General features: G+C 49.8%; 1 protein-coding gene across 1 annotated transcript; it reads left to right on the top strand.

Annotated features, from left to right (window-relative positions):
- The first annotated feature begins 446 nt into the window (after window positions 1–446).
- RSAD1 (radical S-adenosyl methionine domain containing 1) lies at window positions 447–7,569 on the top strand. Its single transcript, XM_029210681.1, has 9 exons — window positions 447–665; window positions 1,062–1,195; window positions 1,312–1,516; window positions 4,235–4,600; window positions 4,769–4,832; window positions 5,254–5,401; window positions 5,614–5,668; window positions 6,408–6,511; window positions 6,647–7,569. The coding sequence occupies exons 1-9, from the start codon at window positions 579–581 to the stop codon at window positions 6,762–6,764; spliced, it is 1,281 nt and encodes a 426-aa protein (XP_029066514.1). The 5' UTR covers window positions 447–578; the 3' UTR covers window positions 6,765–7,569.
- Window positions 7,570–16,220: the final 8,651 nt, after the last annotated feature.

Genomic DNA, 16,220 nt, shown 5'->3' with positions numbered 1-16,220 from the left:
AACAAACCCGCCTCGCGGCACGGAGCACACCGGCCTGGTATCCAGCAAGTGCTGAATTTAAATCGGTTGCCTGTTGTCTCTTGTTGGTTTATGTCCTGTCTCATGCACCTGTACTGTGCCCTGGCCTTATGCATCTGGATATCCCCAGCGCCCAGCGCTGAACCAGGGACATAAAATGTGAAGGAACCCATTGAACGAACTAAGAGTTCCTGGATTGATCCAGGACCTCGCCTTCGACGCGGTGCCAAAAGCTGCGGAGCTCCCCGCACCCCTGCCGCCGCCAGAGAAAGGACGGCCGGGCGGCTGCGGTGAGCGCACCGGTGCCCAGCAGGTGGCGCTGCGGCCCGGGGCCCTCCCGGTGGCGCTGCGGCCCGGAGTCCTCTCGGCGGCGCTCTGACACAGGGCGCGGCCACGCAGCCCCTTTCCTTCCGCCGGGGCGGCCCACCCGGCCCACCGGACGCTTTGCCCTGGGTTTGTCTCGATCTCGGGTGCTGGCCCGCGCACCGGGCCGCCCCGCCACAGCGGGCGGCACGGCGCTCCCCGGTGTTCGGGCCCGCGGCTGGGTGAAGGCCGCCAAGATGGCCCAGAGGCGCCGCCTCGCGGAGGACGCGGGAGGACCCCGGGGTCCTACGCCCGGGAGCCAGCGCGCAGCACTTTACGTCCACGTGAGTGGGGAGGTGAGGCGGCGGCTCGGGCGCGGAGGGCCAGAGGCGAGGAGGCGCTTGTCGCGCTGCGAGCCTACCTGCCGTCTTTCCCCGCTACCAGACGAGGTCTGGGGCCCTTTCCCTGGCAGGGAAATGTCTTGGTCTGGAGACCCGAAGTCTCTGGTGCTCACCATCTCGTTGACCTTGACCAAGTGATTTCCCTTCTGAACCTCAGTTTCCTCCTACTGAAGTGGGCTTACTAATCCCCTTGGGGAGTTGCGTGGCTTAGATGCGGTAGCCACTGTTGACTGACCTAGGAGTGGGGATGGGGATGGGGATGTGTGCGACTGAACCCTGGAAGTGGCCAGGGCAGCCCACGGTCATCTCTCGTCCTTTTCACACGCCCCCTGCCCCCAGTGGCCCTACTGCGAGAAGCGCTGCAGTTACTGCAACTTCAACAAGTACATCCCCCGCGGTGTGGACGAGGCTGCCATGAGACGCTGTCTGGTGACCGAGGCTCAGACGCTGCTGCAACTCAGTGGGGTGCAGCGGTGGGTACTGGGGGCTGTAGGCGGGGTCTTGGGAATTATGTGGCCGGTGCATAGGACAGGTGCAGGCATCCCGTAGGGCTCCCCCACGTCTCATCTTCTCCATCCTCTTTCCCTAGAGTGGAGTCTGTGTTCTTTGGTGGGGGTACCCCCAGTCTGGCCAGCCCCCACACTGTGGCAGCTGTCCTGGAGGCAGTGGCCCAGGCAACTCACCTGCCTGCAGACTCTGAAGTCACATTGGAGGCCAACCCCACTTCGGCCCCAAGCTCCAGGCTGGCAGCATTCCGGGCAGCAGGAGTCAACAGGTTGTCCATTGGCCTCCAGGTAACCCATCTCACCCACCTCATCCTAGGGCACCCAGGGTGTCTCTCCTGGGTGATCACGTTTATTCATTGGGCAAACATTTATTGAGCTCTTTCTGGGTGCCAGGAACCTGTAGGCACTAAAAAGTGTATGGTGACACTTTTGTAAGTACTTAATTGTCTGTTTCTGTGGTAGAGCACAAGCCCTGTGAGGCAGGGATCGTGTATGCCTTTGTGTTCATCACAGCGTTCCAAGCACTATGTGTTTGGCACATAGTAGATGCTTGAAAAAGATTTGTTTCATGATTGGAGACCCAGGAGGAGGCCAACAGGTGGTCAGATCACTGCAGCATGATAAAGTCTGCTTATAAAGGGGGTCTCTACAAAATGCTCTCAGAGTACAGCCTGAAGGCCGTCTCAGTCTGACAAGATCATAGAAACCTTCCTGAAGGACGTGATGTTTGAATGAGGAAGAGGAGTCCACCAGAGATGAGGGTGTGGGAGGAAAAGACACAGGATTTGGAAGAGCTTGCATGTTTTGGGGGACCTGTGAGCCATCCCTTGTGACTGGAGAGGCTGGGGACAAGGCTGCAAGCTAGGGCCCAGAGTCTTCAGCACCATACTAGGAAGTTTGGGGTTTCGCTTAGTGGTGACAAGGGAGTCACTGAAGGTTTTTAAGTGGGGGGGAGAAACATGTTCCTCGCAGGTTGGCCCGTGATATTTCCATAGCCAGTAGTGTCTCCCTCCTTCAAATACATGTACCATTTACCATAGAGTTTGGGATCAGGGCTTTGTCCTGATGAGACATATTGAGAGGGACACGCCATTTCTGAGATACTCTGGCCCCAAATGCTTACATATCTTGAATCTAATTGTGAGGAAACACCTAAATTAAGAGACTTTGTGTGTATCGTAAGAACAGGTAACATGAGATCGAAGTACCATCTGAACAGTTTTTTACTGTACAGTACAGTATTGCTAACTGTAAACACAGTGATGTACAGGAGAGCTCTAGGACTTATTAAGAGACGTTTTAATTAATTTATTTATTTAGGCCACGCCATGCAGCTTCCTTCCCTAAGAGACATTTTTAAAAACAACTAGCCCAGGGACTTCCCTGGTGGTCCAGTGGGTAAGACTCCACACTCCCAGTGCAGGGGTCCCGGGTTCAATCCCTGGTTGGGGAACTAGATCGCGCATGCATGCTGCAACTAAGAGTTCGTATGCCACAACTAAAGATCCCATGTGCCGCAACTAAGAACCGGCACAGCCAAAATAAATACATAATTTTAAAAATAATAATAAAATAGAAAATTAAAACAACTAGCCTGTACTCTTCAAAAATGTCAGTGTCATAAAAGACAAAGGCAGGATGAGGATCTCAGCTAAAGGAAACTAAAGAGACAATGATAGCTGAATGCAATGCGTGACCCCCGATTGGATCCTGGATTGGGGTGGGAAGAGGAAATTACTAGAGCAGACATTTAGGGACAATTGGCCAACTTTGAATAAGACTGTGTCTTAGACAACAGGATTGTATCAGTGTTACATTTCCTGAACTCTATAATTAGATTGTGGTTGTGTAAGAGAATGTCCTTGTTTTTAGGAAATAACACATTTAATTATTTAGGGGTACAGGAGTACAGTATTTAAGCTTTTTACATTTAAATAACCACATTGCGGGGGCTTTCCTGGTGGCGCAGTGGTTAAGAATCCGCCTGCCAATGCAGGGGACACGGGTTCGAGCCCTGGTCCGGGAAGATCCCACATGCCGCAGAGCAGCTAAGCCCGTGCGCCACAACTACTGAGCCTGTGCTCTAGAGCAACAAGAGCATCCAACACAGTGAGAAGCCTACGCAAGGCAACGAAGAGTAGCCCCCTCTCTCCGCAACTAGAGAAAGCCCGTGCACAGCAACAAAGACCCAATGCAGCCAAAAATAAATAAATAAAATAAAATTTATAAATAAATAAATAAATAACCACATTGCAAGTGCTCACTAGCCTGTGGCCAGTGGCTACCATATTATACTAAAATGTTCTATATCTGCACTGACCAATATAGTAGCCACTGACCACATGCTAGGAAGCACTTAGAATGTGATTATTTAAATTTAATTAACTTAAAATTTAAACAGCCACATGAGATTAGTATCTACTGTATTGGACAGTGCAGATACAGAGCGTTTCCATCCTCGCAGATGGTTCCTTTAGACATCCCTGGTCTAACTTACCCTCAAATGATTCAACATAATAATAATATATGTGTATATTTAGAGAGAGAGACAAAGCAAATGTGGCAAAAATGTTAATTGGTGAATCTGGATGAAGGTGTTTGTTGAGCTTTTCTTGCAACTTTTCTGTAGGTTCAAAATATTTCAAAATAAAAAGTAAAATCAAAAAAGGATGGTTGGCTTTGGAGTCAGTCCTAAATTCCAGGTCTGACTTCGCCATTGTATGACTTTGGGCAAGCTGCTTAACATCTCTGAACTTGTTTTGTCGTCTGTAAAATGGAGCTAATGTTGGAGGGTTGTAAGGACAAATTAGACACTGCGTAGAAAAGCTTTGCACACAGTGACTCTTCAGTGAATGGTACCCCTGCTACTGGCTTGACCTTCCGCCTTCCAGCCCCCTGCCATGTCCTGTGTTTTCCCCTGTATCTGTGTCTGCAGTAAGGTCAGTCAGGTGTTTCTGTCTCCCTCTGAGCTAGCCTGCGTGCTTACACCTGACCCTCTCTCTCCAGTCCCTAGATGACACTGAGCTCCAGCTGCTGGGGAGGACACACTCGGCCAGTGATGCTCTGCAGATGCTGGCGGAGGCCCGGCGCCGCTTCCCGGGGCGTGTTTCTGTGGACCTGATGCTGGGGCTGCCGGCACAGCACGTGGGGCCGTGGCTTGGGCAGCTGCGGAAACTGCTGCGGCACTGTGATGACCATGTGTCGCTCTACCAGCTGTCCCTGGAGCGGGGCACCGCCCTCTTCACCCAGGTGCAGCAGGGCTCCCTTCCTGCCCCTGACCCTGAACTTGCCGCTGAGATGTACCAGGAGGGACGGGCAGTCCTTCGGGAGGCTGGCTTCCGCCAGTATGAGGTCTCCAACTTCGCCCGGAATGTAAGTCCTGTGGCTGAAGGTGGGGCCTGGGCAGGCTGAGGCCCTCTTTGGGGAGAAGGGTGCTTCCGAAGCCTGAGATGGTGGGACATTCTAACCAGGTGCCCTTCCCTGAGCAGAGACAGGCCCCCCTGCTTCTCTCTGCACTGACTATTCCCTCTCTTCCCACAGGGGGCGCTTAGTACCCACAACTGGGCTTACTGGCAGTGTGGTCAGTACCTTGGCGTTGGACCTGGTGAGTCCCCTGTGAACCTTAGGTGGGATGACTCAGGAGAGCGGTGTCACGGCTGTGTGCTCTTGGGCCACTTATTAAGCTCTCCAAGCCTCTGTTTCCTCATATGTAAAGTGTGGCAAAAAATACTATCGACTTTGTAGAGCTGTTAAGTATGTATTTTGAGGCACCTGGTATAGTGCCTGGCACTGTGGTTCTTGATCTTTAGTGTGCATCAGAATTATCTGGACTGCTTGTTAAAACCCAGCTGGGCCCCAACCAAATTCTAGAATTTCTGGAATTGGACAGGGCCTGAGAACTGGCATTTCTGGCATCTGAGATGCTGTTGGTCCAGGGGCCACACTTTGAGAACCACTGATTTAACGTCTGGCAAGCACACAGTGTTAGCTGCTATTAAAGTGGGGGTGGTTGTTGATGTTGCCAGGAGCCCATGGGCGATTTATACCCCAGGGGGCTGGGAGCCACACCCGAGAGGCTCGGATCCAGACCCTGGAGCCTGACAACTGGATGAAGGAGGTGATGCTGTTTGGTCACGGCACCCGGAGGCGCATCCCCCTGGGCGAGCTGGCGCTGTGAGCACCTGAGGGCTCTTCCCTCAGGCTTCCCCTCTACCCCAAGAAACACCTACCTGCACATCTTTGTTTCCCACCTTGCCCTGCCCCCTCCCCGCCCCATATTGCGTGATTCCCCATAAACCCCCCATACGCACATCCCAGCACAGGGTGTGAAGAATGGGAGAAGCGCAAGTCTCCTCTCCAAGACCCCTTATTGGTTTTTCTTTCAGTCTGGAGGAAGTTTTGGCCATGGGACTACGCACAGACGTGGGGATCACTCACCAGGTAAGAGGTCAAGGGGTCTGGCACGCTGCTTTCTCCTCCTAGGCCTCGCAGAATCACTCTGTCTCACTCTGTCTTCCACACACACACACACACACACACACACACACACACACACCCCTCCCATTCCTCTGGGACTGGCAGCTAGAGGTAGGGCCTTGGTCCAGCAGAGGCTTGATGGGCAGGAGTGATGAGCAACGTAAGGCAATGGTGAGAACCCTAGACTAGGGCTGCAGAGAGAGCCGGGCTCTAGTCCCCGTCTACCGCAACCTTAGGCACACAACCCTTCACCTCTGAATTTCAACTTTCTCAGTCATCTAAGGGAATAGACTAGATTAAGAGTTTTCAAATATTCTTAAAGCAGCGCTGAAAGCTCGGATAGGAAGTGCAGTAGATACAGATCAGTCAGGCTCGGAACCGCTCTGGATGAAGTCAGAGCCATCGAGCTCTGGCGGGGGCTGACCATACTCTGGCCAGAACAGGGGGAGGGGAGGAGCCAAGGGAGACCTGGCTTGGCTGGGAGCTGGGTTTGGCCTGAACGTGGAATAGGACTGAAGGTGCCCACCTCCCTGCTGGTCCATTGGCCTGGTCCTGGTGTGCACGACAGTCAGTTTCTGAGATCGCTGTGTTGGATCGGACCCACGCCTCATCCGTCACTGCACCCCCAGACAGGTGGCCTAGAATAGCCCCGCCGGCTCCCCACCTTGTGGTCCTGAATCTCTGCCCCTTCTGGTCTCCCCAGCACTGGCAGCAGTTTGAGCCCCAGCTAACCTTGTGGGACCTGTTTGTAGCCAACAAGGAGGTGCAGGAGCTGCTGGAGCAGGGCCGCTTGCTGCTGGATCGCAGGTGTGTTGGGTGGGGGGAGGTGAGAAAGACGGACAAGGAGGGGCCTGTGGGTGCCAGGGCCTTGGCACTGGTGGAGGGTGATGATTGAAACTGGTAAGAGGGCACAGTCACAGCCAGGCCTCTTCGTTTTTCCAGGGGTCTTCGGTGTTCCTGGGAGGGGCTGGCTGTGCTGGACTCCATGCTGCCGACCCTTCTATCTCGGCTCCAAGAGGCCTGGCAGCAGAGAACTCCCTTCCCTGTGCCAGGAGGATAATCACATGTTCCTGTGTCCCAGTGACACTGCCATCTCCACTGGCAGGTGCTGTCCTGGCTCTGGTCACTGCCCAGCCCTGGCATCCCCAGGGGAATGGCTACAGTGAGGCAGATGGGAGGACATTTCTGGTCTGGGAACTGGCATCAAGTGTACCCACCACTGCCAGAGAAGGAGTAACGGTTTCTGTGGGTGCCTCTCATCAGTTGGCTCTAAACACATCCTGGCTGGCAAGAGATGCTGAGAAACAGAGCTCTCAGGCGTCCTGCTCCCACAGTACAGGACAGGACACGGGTGTCCAGCACAGCAGCCTGCTGGACTCTGAGAACAGTGGGAAAGACCAGAGCAAGCCTTGCCTCTTCCCTTTTGGCAGCCAGGATATGTTTGGGCGTCAGGAGCCTCACAGTACTTCCAGAGTGCCCCCCAGTCCCCTCCCCACTGCAGCCTTTTCCCTTGAGAGAGTGAAGGTGGGGGCAGCTAAGAGGGAAAGGAGAGGGGAGAATTCAGGAAAGATCAGAGCCTGGTAATTCTCCCCTGGCCTTAATAAACCCATCTGGAGCCTGCCTTGACTATGGTCTTATCCTTTGTCTGGGCTTTTTCTTGGAGTGTGGGATCCTGATTTGGGGGCTTGAGCCTTAGTCTAGGGCTGAGATTCCTTCCTGACAGTCATTTGCCCAGTGATCTTAGCATTCATCAATGATCCTTGCCTAAATCAATGATTAGATTGGGGGTTGCAAAATGTTAATTTCTGACTCTGTCATTGCATCTGTGTTCATTAACTGGCGTGTATCTATTAAAAAAAAGAGCTTTCGGGGCTTCCCTGGTGGCGCAGTGGTTGAGAGTCCGCCTGCCGATGCAGGGGACGCGGGTTCGTGCCCCAGTCCGGGAGGATCCCACATGCTGCGGAGCCGCTGGGCCCGTGAACCATGGCCGCTGAGCCTGTGCGTCCGGAGCCTGCACTCCACAACGGGAGAGGCCACAACAGTGAGAGGCCTGCGTACTGCAAAAAAAAAAGAGCTTTCCCCTTTTTTTTTAAGGGCTGATACCCTTAACCTATAAATTCTATGCGGGGTTTGGGGGGCGGTGGGGAGGGAGGCATTTTCCTGTGAAGAGGCTCCATAACTCATCATATCAAAGAGTGCCCTGATGTCAAAGGTAATTTAGTACCCTTGCAAATCAGGGCATGCTAAGCTCAGTCTCTAGCTGGGTGACTAAGGATAGGGTTCCCCCCACCCCTCAGAGGTGAGCACGTGCATTTCCCACGTGCCTGGTGGGTGTGAATATCAGTCCTTCTTTGACCTGTGGTAACATGGTAAGTGTTAACTCCCTCTCCTTTATTTATGAAATATTCAGCAAGCACTAATAGTGTGCCAGGCTCTGAGCGGCATGCAGAGAGGAATAAGACCTGTCCCAGCCCTCGAGGAACTCGCCACCATGTTGATAGATGTGTGAAGAGATAAACTCCAGGGTTATCAGTAAAGGTGTGTAGATGGGCTGTGGAAGCCTGCAGTGCATTGGGTTCTGAGGGGCTGGGAGGAGGAAAGGGGAAATGCTTTTTTCTTACTACCTCCTTTGGCCCCTGCGCAGCTTGCAGGGCGACCTGTGCTGACTGGGGAGCCTCTTCTCGAGCCTTCCCCTGATCTTGATATTCAAGATGTGAGCACGGGGCCAGAGCAGGTGCGCCATCAGATAACCTGGGCCCACTCAGGTTTCTCCCAGCTGTCAGGGCTCGTGCCACCTGAGATGCCTGGGCCCTCCCTGCTGGGGCACCACACGAGGCCTGTGCAGAGGGGCTGGATGGGAGCCAGGTGGGGATGGCACAGGTCACCTTCTGTGACTCAGCCTCCCACCCTCACCAGGTGAATCAGAGTCTCTCGAAGGTGGAGCCCAGGAATCTAGTTTTTAAATGTTTCCTAAGTGGCTCTAGTGATAAGGCCGGTTTGAGAAGCCCTGTCATCTTCCGTTCTGAGAGGCTGGGATCAGGAGAAAAAAAGGGGAACAAGGCTAATTCCAGACCTGACCAAGTGGAGTGAGGTCCTTCCCTCTGCGTCCAGACCTTCCTGGGCTCATCCGTCAAAAGGGTTCTCTTCCTCCATCTGGAGACTTCTGTTGTCATCTTTTCACCTGTCCTGTTGAAAAGCATACGGACACAAATAAGAGTGGTAAACAAGCTACTCTGATGATGAGGTGATGAGAGGATTTGGGGAAATGTAATGTATGTGAGTGTGTGGCTACAGCTTGAAGGCCCAAACCTTCCCCACCTAGAGTGCTGACAATTTTAGGGCTGACAACTGAGCGCCCCCCGCCCATGCCCAATCAAATAGAGTAAAGTAAGCAGGACAGCTATTTTAATTTGCATTTTATGTATACGGACATTCAAAGAGGCCCTCTAACTTGACTCAAGTCATATAAGTAAGTAAGAGAACTGGCGTAATACTTCTGGACATCTAGAACTTTCTGTCTCATTGTTGTTTTATTCTTACTGTGGGTCAGGTTGATTGACCTGTCTCTTAAATTAAGCAAAATCCTGGGCTTCCCTGGTGGCGCAGTGGTTGAGAGTCCGCCTGCCGATTCAGGGGATACGGGTTCGTGCCCTGGTTCGGGAAGATCCCACATGCCGCGGAGCGGCTAGGCCCGTGAGCCACGGCCGCTGAGCCTGTGTGTCCGGAGCCTGTGCTCCACAATGGGAGAGGCCACAACAGTGAGAGGCCCGCATACCGCAAAAAAAGAAAAAAAATTAAGCAAAATCCTGACCTCTCTCTGGCCCCTCTGCCTCAGGCTTGAAGCTGCCGTCTCTGCCTGGTGCTTGGTCTCGGTGTCTGTATTTTCTCTCCTGGAGAACCCACATGTCCCATCTCCATGAGACCATCCACTTCCTGGGAAAGAACTGCATTCTGCAAAGAAAGGACTTTAAGTAATAGGATTGCTATAAACTGAATGTTTGTGTTCCCCCCAGAATTCATATATGGAAACTTCATCCCTAGGGGGATGGTATTCAGATGTGGGGTCTTTGGGAGGTGATTAGGTCATGAAGGTGGAGCCCTCATGAATGGGATTAGTGCACTTATGAAAGAGACCTCAGAGAGCTCCCTGGCCCCATCTCCTGTGTGAGGACACAGAGGGAAGACAGACAGCTACGAACCAGGAATCAGGCCCTCACCAGACACCAAATCTCCTGGCACCTTGATCTTGGACTTCCCAGCCTTCAGAACTGTGAGAAATAAATGTTTGTTGTTTAAGCTACGCAGGCTATCGTATTTTTGTTATAGCAGCCTGAATGGACTAAGACAAGGATGAAATAACTTTGTGGTAGCTTGTTTTATTGTTCAAAATGTTTACCATTATATATCCCTGCCCCGTTGAACCTGGGAAGGGCCATAAGACTTGCCCAGCACAGATTGTAAGAGCCAGGGGGTGGTCTGCCATCTCCTTCCTCCACCACAGAGACCTGCAGGGTTCAAATAGAGGCTGTTCCGTCCACCTGGGTCCTAGAGTGAAGAAGTCGTTGGGCAGAGGAGCAGCCGACCACTAGAGACAGGAGCGGGAGTGGGACGGCAACACTCACTGCTGTAAACCAGTAGATTTGGGGTTGTTTGTTACGCAGCAATATAATTGAGACTGAACTGCTTGATCCAGTTTGTAATCCCACCATTCAAAGATTAACTTCTTTTAGACCTTGGTCTGTATCTTAGCAGGAATTCTTACATGCAAACGAACATCTTTAGATAGACACTCTTACAAAAAGGGGAAAATACACATCGTGCTTTGGAGCCTTCTTATTCTACCTCAGATGTGGTGGGCATTTTTTCATGTCCAATTTGTATCTACATCCTATTTTTTTAGCGTAGCTTCCTAGTGTACCACTGCATGGTGATCCCGAAATTTAGTTTACCAATTCCTTTTTGGTGAAACAGAGGGTTTAATTTTTTATTTTTATAAACGCTGTAACGAACATCTCATGTAAATATTTTTATGCACTGGCTTGATGATTTCCTTAGGCTTAGGCTAAATCCCAAGGCGTGGGGTTGCTGACTCTGAGGAGACACGCCTCCTTCGTTTGGATACAGGAGGCCTGGCAGTTCATGCCCTTGCCAGCCCGCTGGTCGTCAATAGCAAGCGTGATCAATTTTTCCAAATGATTGGAGAACACTTTTTTTTTTTAATAGATTTATTTATTTTTGGCTGTGTTGGGTCTTCGTTGCTGCCCGCGGGCTTTCTCTAGTTGCAGCGAGCAGGGTCTGCTTTTCATTGCGATGCACGGGCTTCTCATTGCGGTGGCCTCTCTTGTTGCAGAGCGTGGGCTCTAGGTGCGCGGGCTTCAATAGTTGTGGCACGTGGGCTCAGTAGTTGTGGCTCGTGGGCTCTAGAGCGCAGGCTAAGTAGTTGTGGCACACAGGCTTAGTTGCTCCGCAGCATGTGGGATCTTCCTGGACCAGGGCTCGAACCCATGTCCCCTGCATTGGCAGGCAGATTCTTAACCACTGCACCACCAGGGAAGCCCTGGAGAACACTTTTAACCCTCACTTTATTATCAGCTAACGTACTGTCTCCCTAACTTAGGCAACGATTTTGGTCCACCTGATTACTCTTGAGTCAGAGAACAGAGGGGTTGCAGCCTCTGGGGCCACCCAGGTAGAAGATCAAGGTGGGACTGTGCCCATGTGTTCAGATTGCCTCTGAACTCTTCTCATTCAGACCCTGCTTCTGGGAGAATCCCCATCTTCTCCCTCCTCTTTTCCTCTTCCTGCTTTCTCTTCTTTTCCCTGAGGAGATTTTAAAAGCCAGTTTTTAAAATTATACGAAGAACATTATAGAAACATTAGGCAGAATTCTAAGTGAAAAAGGAAAAAAAAAATCTACAATTAGTGACCCCAACAAATTCAACTGTTTGTGCTCCCTTCCAGTCCTCATCCAAATGCATGCAAGACTTTTGCCCAGTTGTGCTCCTGACACATCTAATTTTGCATTCTGCTCCTTTTTCTTCTCAGTCTGTCATAAGCATTTTTCCATGTTGTTACATGGTCATCATCTTTCTCATTTTAATTGTTGCACAATGTTCCAATGGGTGAATAATAAGTATTACCCTAATGTAAGGCACTTAAGTGGTTCACTGTTTTTCTCTGTTATAAATCATGCTGTAGTGCATGTTTTTATGGATATAGCTTCTTCCTTCATTTGAATTATTTCCTCAGGTCAATTCCCAAGAGTGAGATGGTTGGGTCAAAGGGTATGGATGCTTTAATGATTCGTGGTGAGACTTGTTATATTCTTTTCCAAGGGGCTTTTCCTTTTTTTTTTTTTTTTTTAATTTTCCTGCTCAAAAAATAATAATGCTCTTTTTCAACCACATAGAAGAAAGCAAAGCTTCTAGTATCCAGGAATTACCACTATGACATTTGGTCAGCCATCCCTCCAGACATCTCTTGATGCATAGATATACATATCTACGTAGAAATAAAATAATTTTTCACAAAAGGGATCATACTCATGTGCCAGTTTTGCAACCTGTTTTGTTTTTTTTTTTTAACTCAAAAACATGTCCTGGGTTTTTCTGATTGGTTCTGCCACCACCAGTGCCTATGTGATAGCATAATGTAGTACGGTAATAGCTGTCAGCCAGGCATGGTGCCAAGCATTTTATCTGCATTAATTCATTTAAGCACCACAACAACTCAATAAGTTCTGTTATTATCATGCCCACTTTACAGAGCAATCGACTGCCCCAGGTCACATAGATAGGAGGTGATGGGGCTCATACTCAAGCTGGGTTCCCTGAGGGTCCAAAACAGATGCTTATATAAATAATACATCAATATGTTCTTAATGTAAAAAGTAATAAGAATAAATGTAAGCAATACTATAGCATGGTCCCTTTTACACTTCCACATAGGTTTGATGTGTGTATCAGTTAAGTTTAGGTTCAACTGCACATGACAGAAAATCAGAGTAACATAAGCTTAAGCAAATAAATGTATTTGTCTTCCACATAAAAGAAGTCTAGACAAAGCATTTCAGGGCTAGCATAGTGGACCCATGGTCACTGGTCATGAAGAACACAGGCTTTGTGCTCTGTATCCTCATTTCATAGCATCCATCCCTAAGATCTCCACATGGTCTAATATAGTCCCTGGAGCTCCAGCCATCATGTCTGCGTTCCAGGTAATAAGCATTTTGCTGCTTCCTTACCATTCCTAATAATAGAAGGGCTTGGTTAATTAAAAAGGGTGAGACTAGATATTGAGGCAATCAGAGAACAACTTCCCAATCCTTTTCTTTTTTGTTTTGTTTTTTGGCCATGCTGTGCAGCATTTGGGATCTTAGTTCCCCGACCAGGGATCAAACCCAAGCCCCCTTCGTTGGGAGTGTGGAGTTGTAAGCACTGGACCGCCAGGGAAGTCCCCCCAATCCATTCCTATGAATTTACACATATAGGTACATATATAAAAATATAGTTTAAAAAACAATCTAATGTGTTAACAGTACCTTGTTTCAATTTACACTTTAAAGTTTACCAACCAAATCAAATGTTCTCCATTAAATATTTGTTTACTAACTATTGTGTTCTGTGTACATGTAAGCTCTTTGCTTATTTTCATTTAGCTAATTGCTTATTTAGCCTTAATGATTTCCTGATCGAGTTGAATGAATTGTTTACATAGATAAATAATTACAAGTATATTAACTCTTTGTCTTATTCACTGCAAGTATTGCTTCCAGTATGCTGTCCTTTTTATCTTTCATAGATTTTTATTTTTTTGGAAGTGAGTTTTCTAGAAATTTCAGATATTTATATTTTGAGTCTATCTTTTGCCCTGTGACTTTTTCTGTCAGTTCCGGGCTCCAGAAATATGGTCAACTTTCAAGTTGGCCTTCTCCTCCCAGGAGAGGCAGTCTAATGTTGACGGCTGTGTCCACCTGGGACCAAATCTCTACGCTGCTGCTTTGCACCTGTAGGACTTCCCTGAACTGAGATGGGCTTTTCTAGACTGTTTAGTGAAGGGGTTGGACCAGCCCCAGGTTCTCAAACCTGGGTCTGCATCAGAAGTACCAGAGGTTCCATGAAATGTGCATTCCTGGGCCCCCCTAACATCTATAGAGTCCAAATCTCTGTATCCAGGGATCTGTATTTTTAAATGCTCTCCAGTGAGCCTGATGCTCAGACGTATTTCAGAAACTCTGGACCAGCCAGTGTCAGAGTTGCTTCCTGTGCTGGGCTCTCTGAGTAGTGAATGAAAGAAGGCAGCAGCCCTTGGCCACTGTGTCTGTCGAAACCCCTTGGCCCTGCCTCTTCCTCTTGGGTCACAGCACCCATTTCACATCCAGCCTGAGCAGTAGCCCCTTCTTCCTACTTCCTCGGGGGTGGGGGGTGAGGTTAGGTGGCGGTCAGGCTCCTGGGGTGTGGCCTGAGGGGCTGCTACAGCAATGCCTCCATGAGGGGCCAGTATCATTACTAGCTGGTAGCCTTATTTAAGTCACTCACCCTGTGTGTCTCCATTTCCTCACCTCTGAAAGCAGGCACCATGCCTTCCTCAGGGTTTTTGTAGGGCTGGAGATGATGGATGGATGGATGGATGGATGGAAAGAGACTAGTGCAGTTCCTGGCACAAAGTGCACATTTGACAAAGTGGTAGTTATTACTATTAGTGTTTTCATCGTGATTTACAGTTTCCTGGGCATGCTAGCCCTAAGGAAGGAGGTTCCAAACAAGAATTCCTGGCTCCTGACAAGACAGAAAGAGACCTGTCATTTCTTTGTGATGCTGAAACTTGTCCGTAGGTAGCCCTGGGCTTCTGGAAAACTCCCCCCCCCCCCCCAGCCCAGTGTAGAACTTGCTACCTTGCAGGTGGGTGTGGGCCACAGGACAGCCTCCAGGCAGTGGCGCCCATAGTAGGAGGAATGCCCCTCCCTAGGTGACTCCTCAGATCAGTGCTCCTTGCCCTCCCCCAGCAGGTCAGACTGGAATGACCCCATTCCTCAGGTGGCTGACCTATGCAGGTGGGGCTGCCCCTACCTGCCTCCAAGACCCTGACACCCGGGAGACACTCCCACCAGAGTGCGCCTTTCCTTTGCCCCTGCCTCTGGATTAGGTCTCTCCTGGTGCCCATTGCACCTCATCCTCTCCAAGACCTTGGGCCTCCTTACCTCCATTCCTGCTATCCCTGACACAGCTTGGGGCTTGCCCTTGCCCTTGAACCTGACCAGCTTACACAGGCCTCACTTTCTTGGCTGACCTTACTTATTTTGATTAGGACCGAAGTGAGAGGCCAGATCCCCTGTCTGAGGCCTTGGCAGCCATGATGGGAGACAAGGTGGGCAGGGCCTTGGCTCACAGAGGCTGCTTTACATCACTGGGGAAGCTGCCATTGTTCCCCACTGCCCTCAGTGTCCCACCCCCCACAACCCTGTATTGACCCTTCAGATGAATTCATGAACAATAAAAGGTGAGCTATGAAAACTGTCAGGCAGGCTGTCCTAATCTTTATTTATTTATTTTATTTATTTATTTTTAAATTTTTAAAATTTTTTGTGGTAAGCGGGCCTCTCACTGTTGTGGCCTCTCCCGTTGCGGAGCACAGGCTCCGGACGCGCAGGCTCAGCGGCCATGGCTCACGGGCCCAAACGCTCCGCAGCATGTGGGATCTTCCCGGACCGGGGCACGAACCCGTGTCCCCTGCATCGGCAGGTGGACTCTCAACCACTGCACCACCAGGGAAGCCCAGGCTGTCCTAATCTTGAATAAGGTCTGAAGGTCCAGGGACAATTTAAGGATCCTACTCCTTAAATTGAGTTTGAGCGCAGGAGCGGTGAATGATTCCCGCCCGGGTCCCGGAGTGTGAGTGCTTGTGTTCAGCCCTGCTGCTTAATCTTGAACAAGGTGCTTCACCTCTCTACACCCCAATTTCCTCAACTGTAAAATGGGAGTGCTCTACCTCACATGGTTGTTGTAAACTTTCAAGAACTTAGGACACATAGCTAAAACAACCAGAGAAAATATATAAATTAGATTTCATCAAAATTAAAAAGTCTTGTGTGTCAAAGGACACTATCAAGAAAGTGAAAAGAAAACCGCAGAATGGGAGAAAATATTTGCAAATTGTATATCTGAAAAGGGTCTAATATCCAGAATATATAAAGAACTCCTACAACTCAACAACCAAAAGACAAACAACCCAATTAAAAAATGGGCAAAGGATTTGAATAGACGTTTCTCCAAAGGAGATATACAAATGGACAAAAAGCACATGAAAAGCTGCTCGACATTATTAGCCATTAAGGAACTGCAAATCAAAACCGCAATGAGATACCACTTCACAGCCACTAAGGTAGTTATAATTTTAAAAAAGGAAAATAAGTGTTGGCAAGTACATGGAAAAATTGGAACCCTCACACGCTGCTGGTGGGAAGGCAAAATGATACAGCTGCTGTGGAAAACAGTCTGGCAGTTCCTCAAAGAGTTAA

This window comes from Monodon monoceros, unplaced genomic scaffold (assembly GCF_005190385.1).
Source record: "Monodon monoceros isolate NGI ecotype Baffin Bay Population unplaced genomic scaffold, NGI_Narwhal_1 Super_Scaffold_9, whole genome shotgun sequence".
In the NCBI taxonomy this organism is placed as follows: Eukaryota; Metazoa; Chordata; class Mammalia; order Artiodactyla; family Monodontidae; genus Monodon; species Monodon monoceros.
The sequence above is the reverse complement of the archived record's forward strand: the minus strand, read 5'-3'. Positions and strand labels throughout refer to the sequence as shown.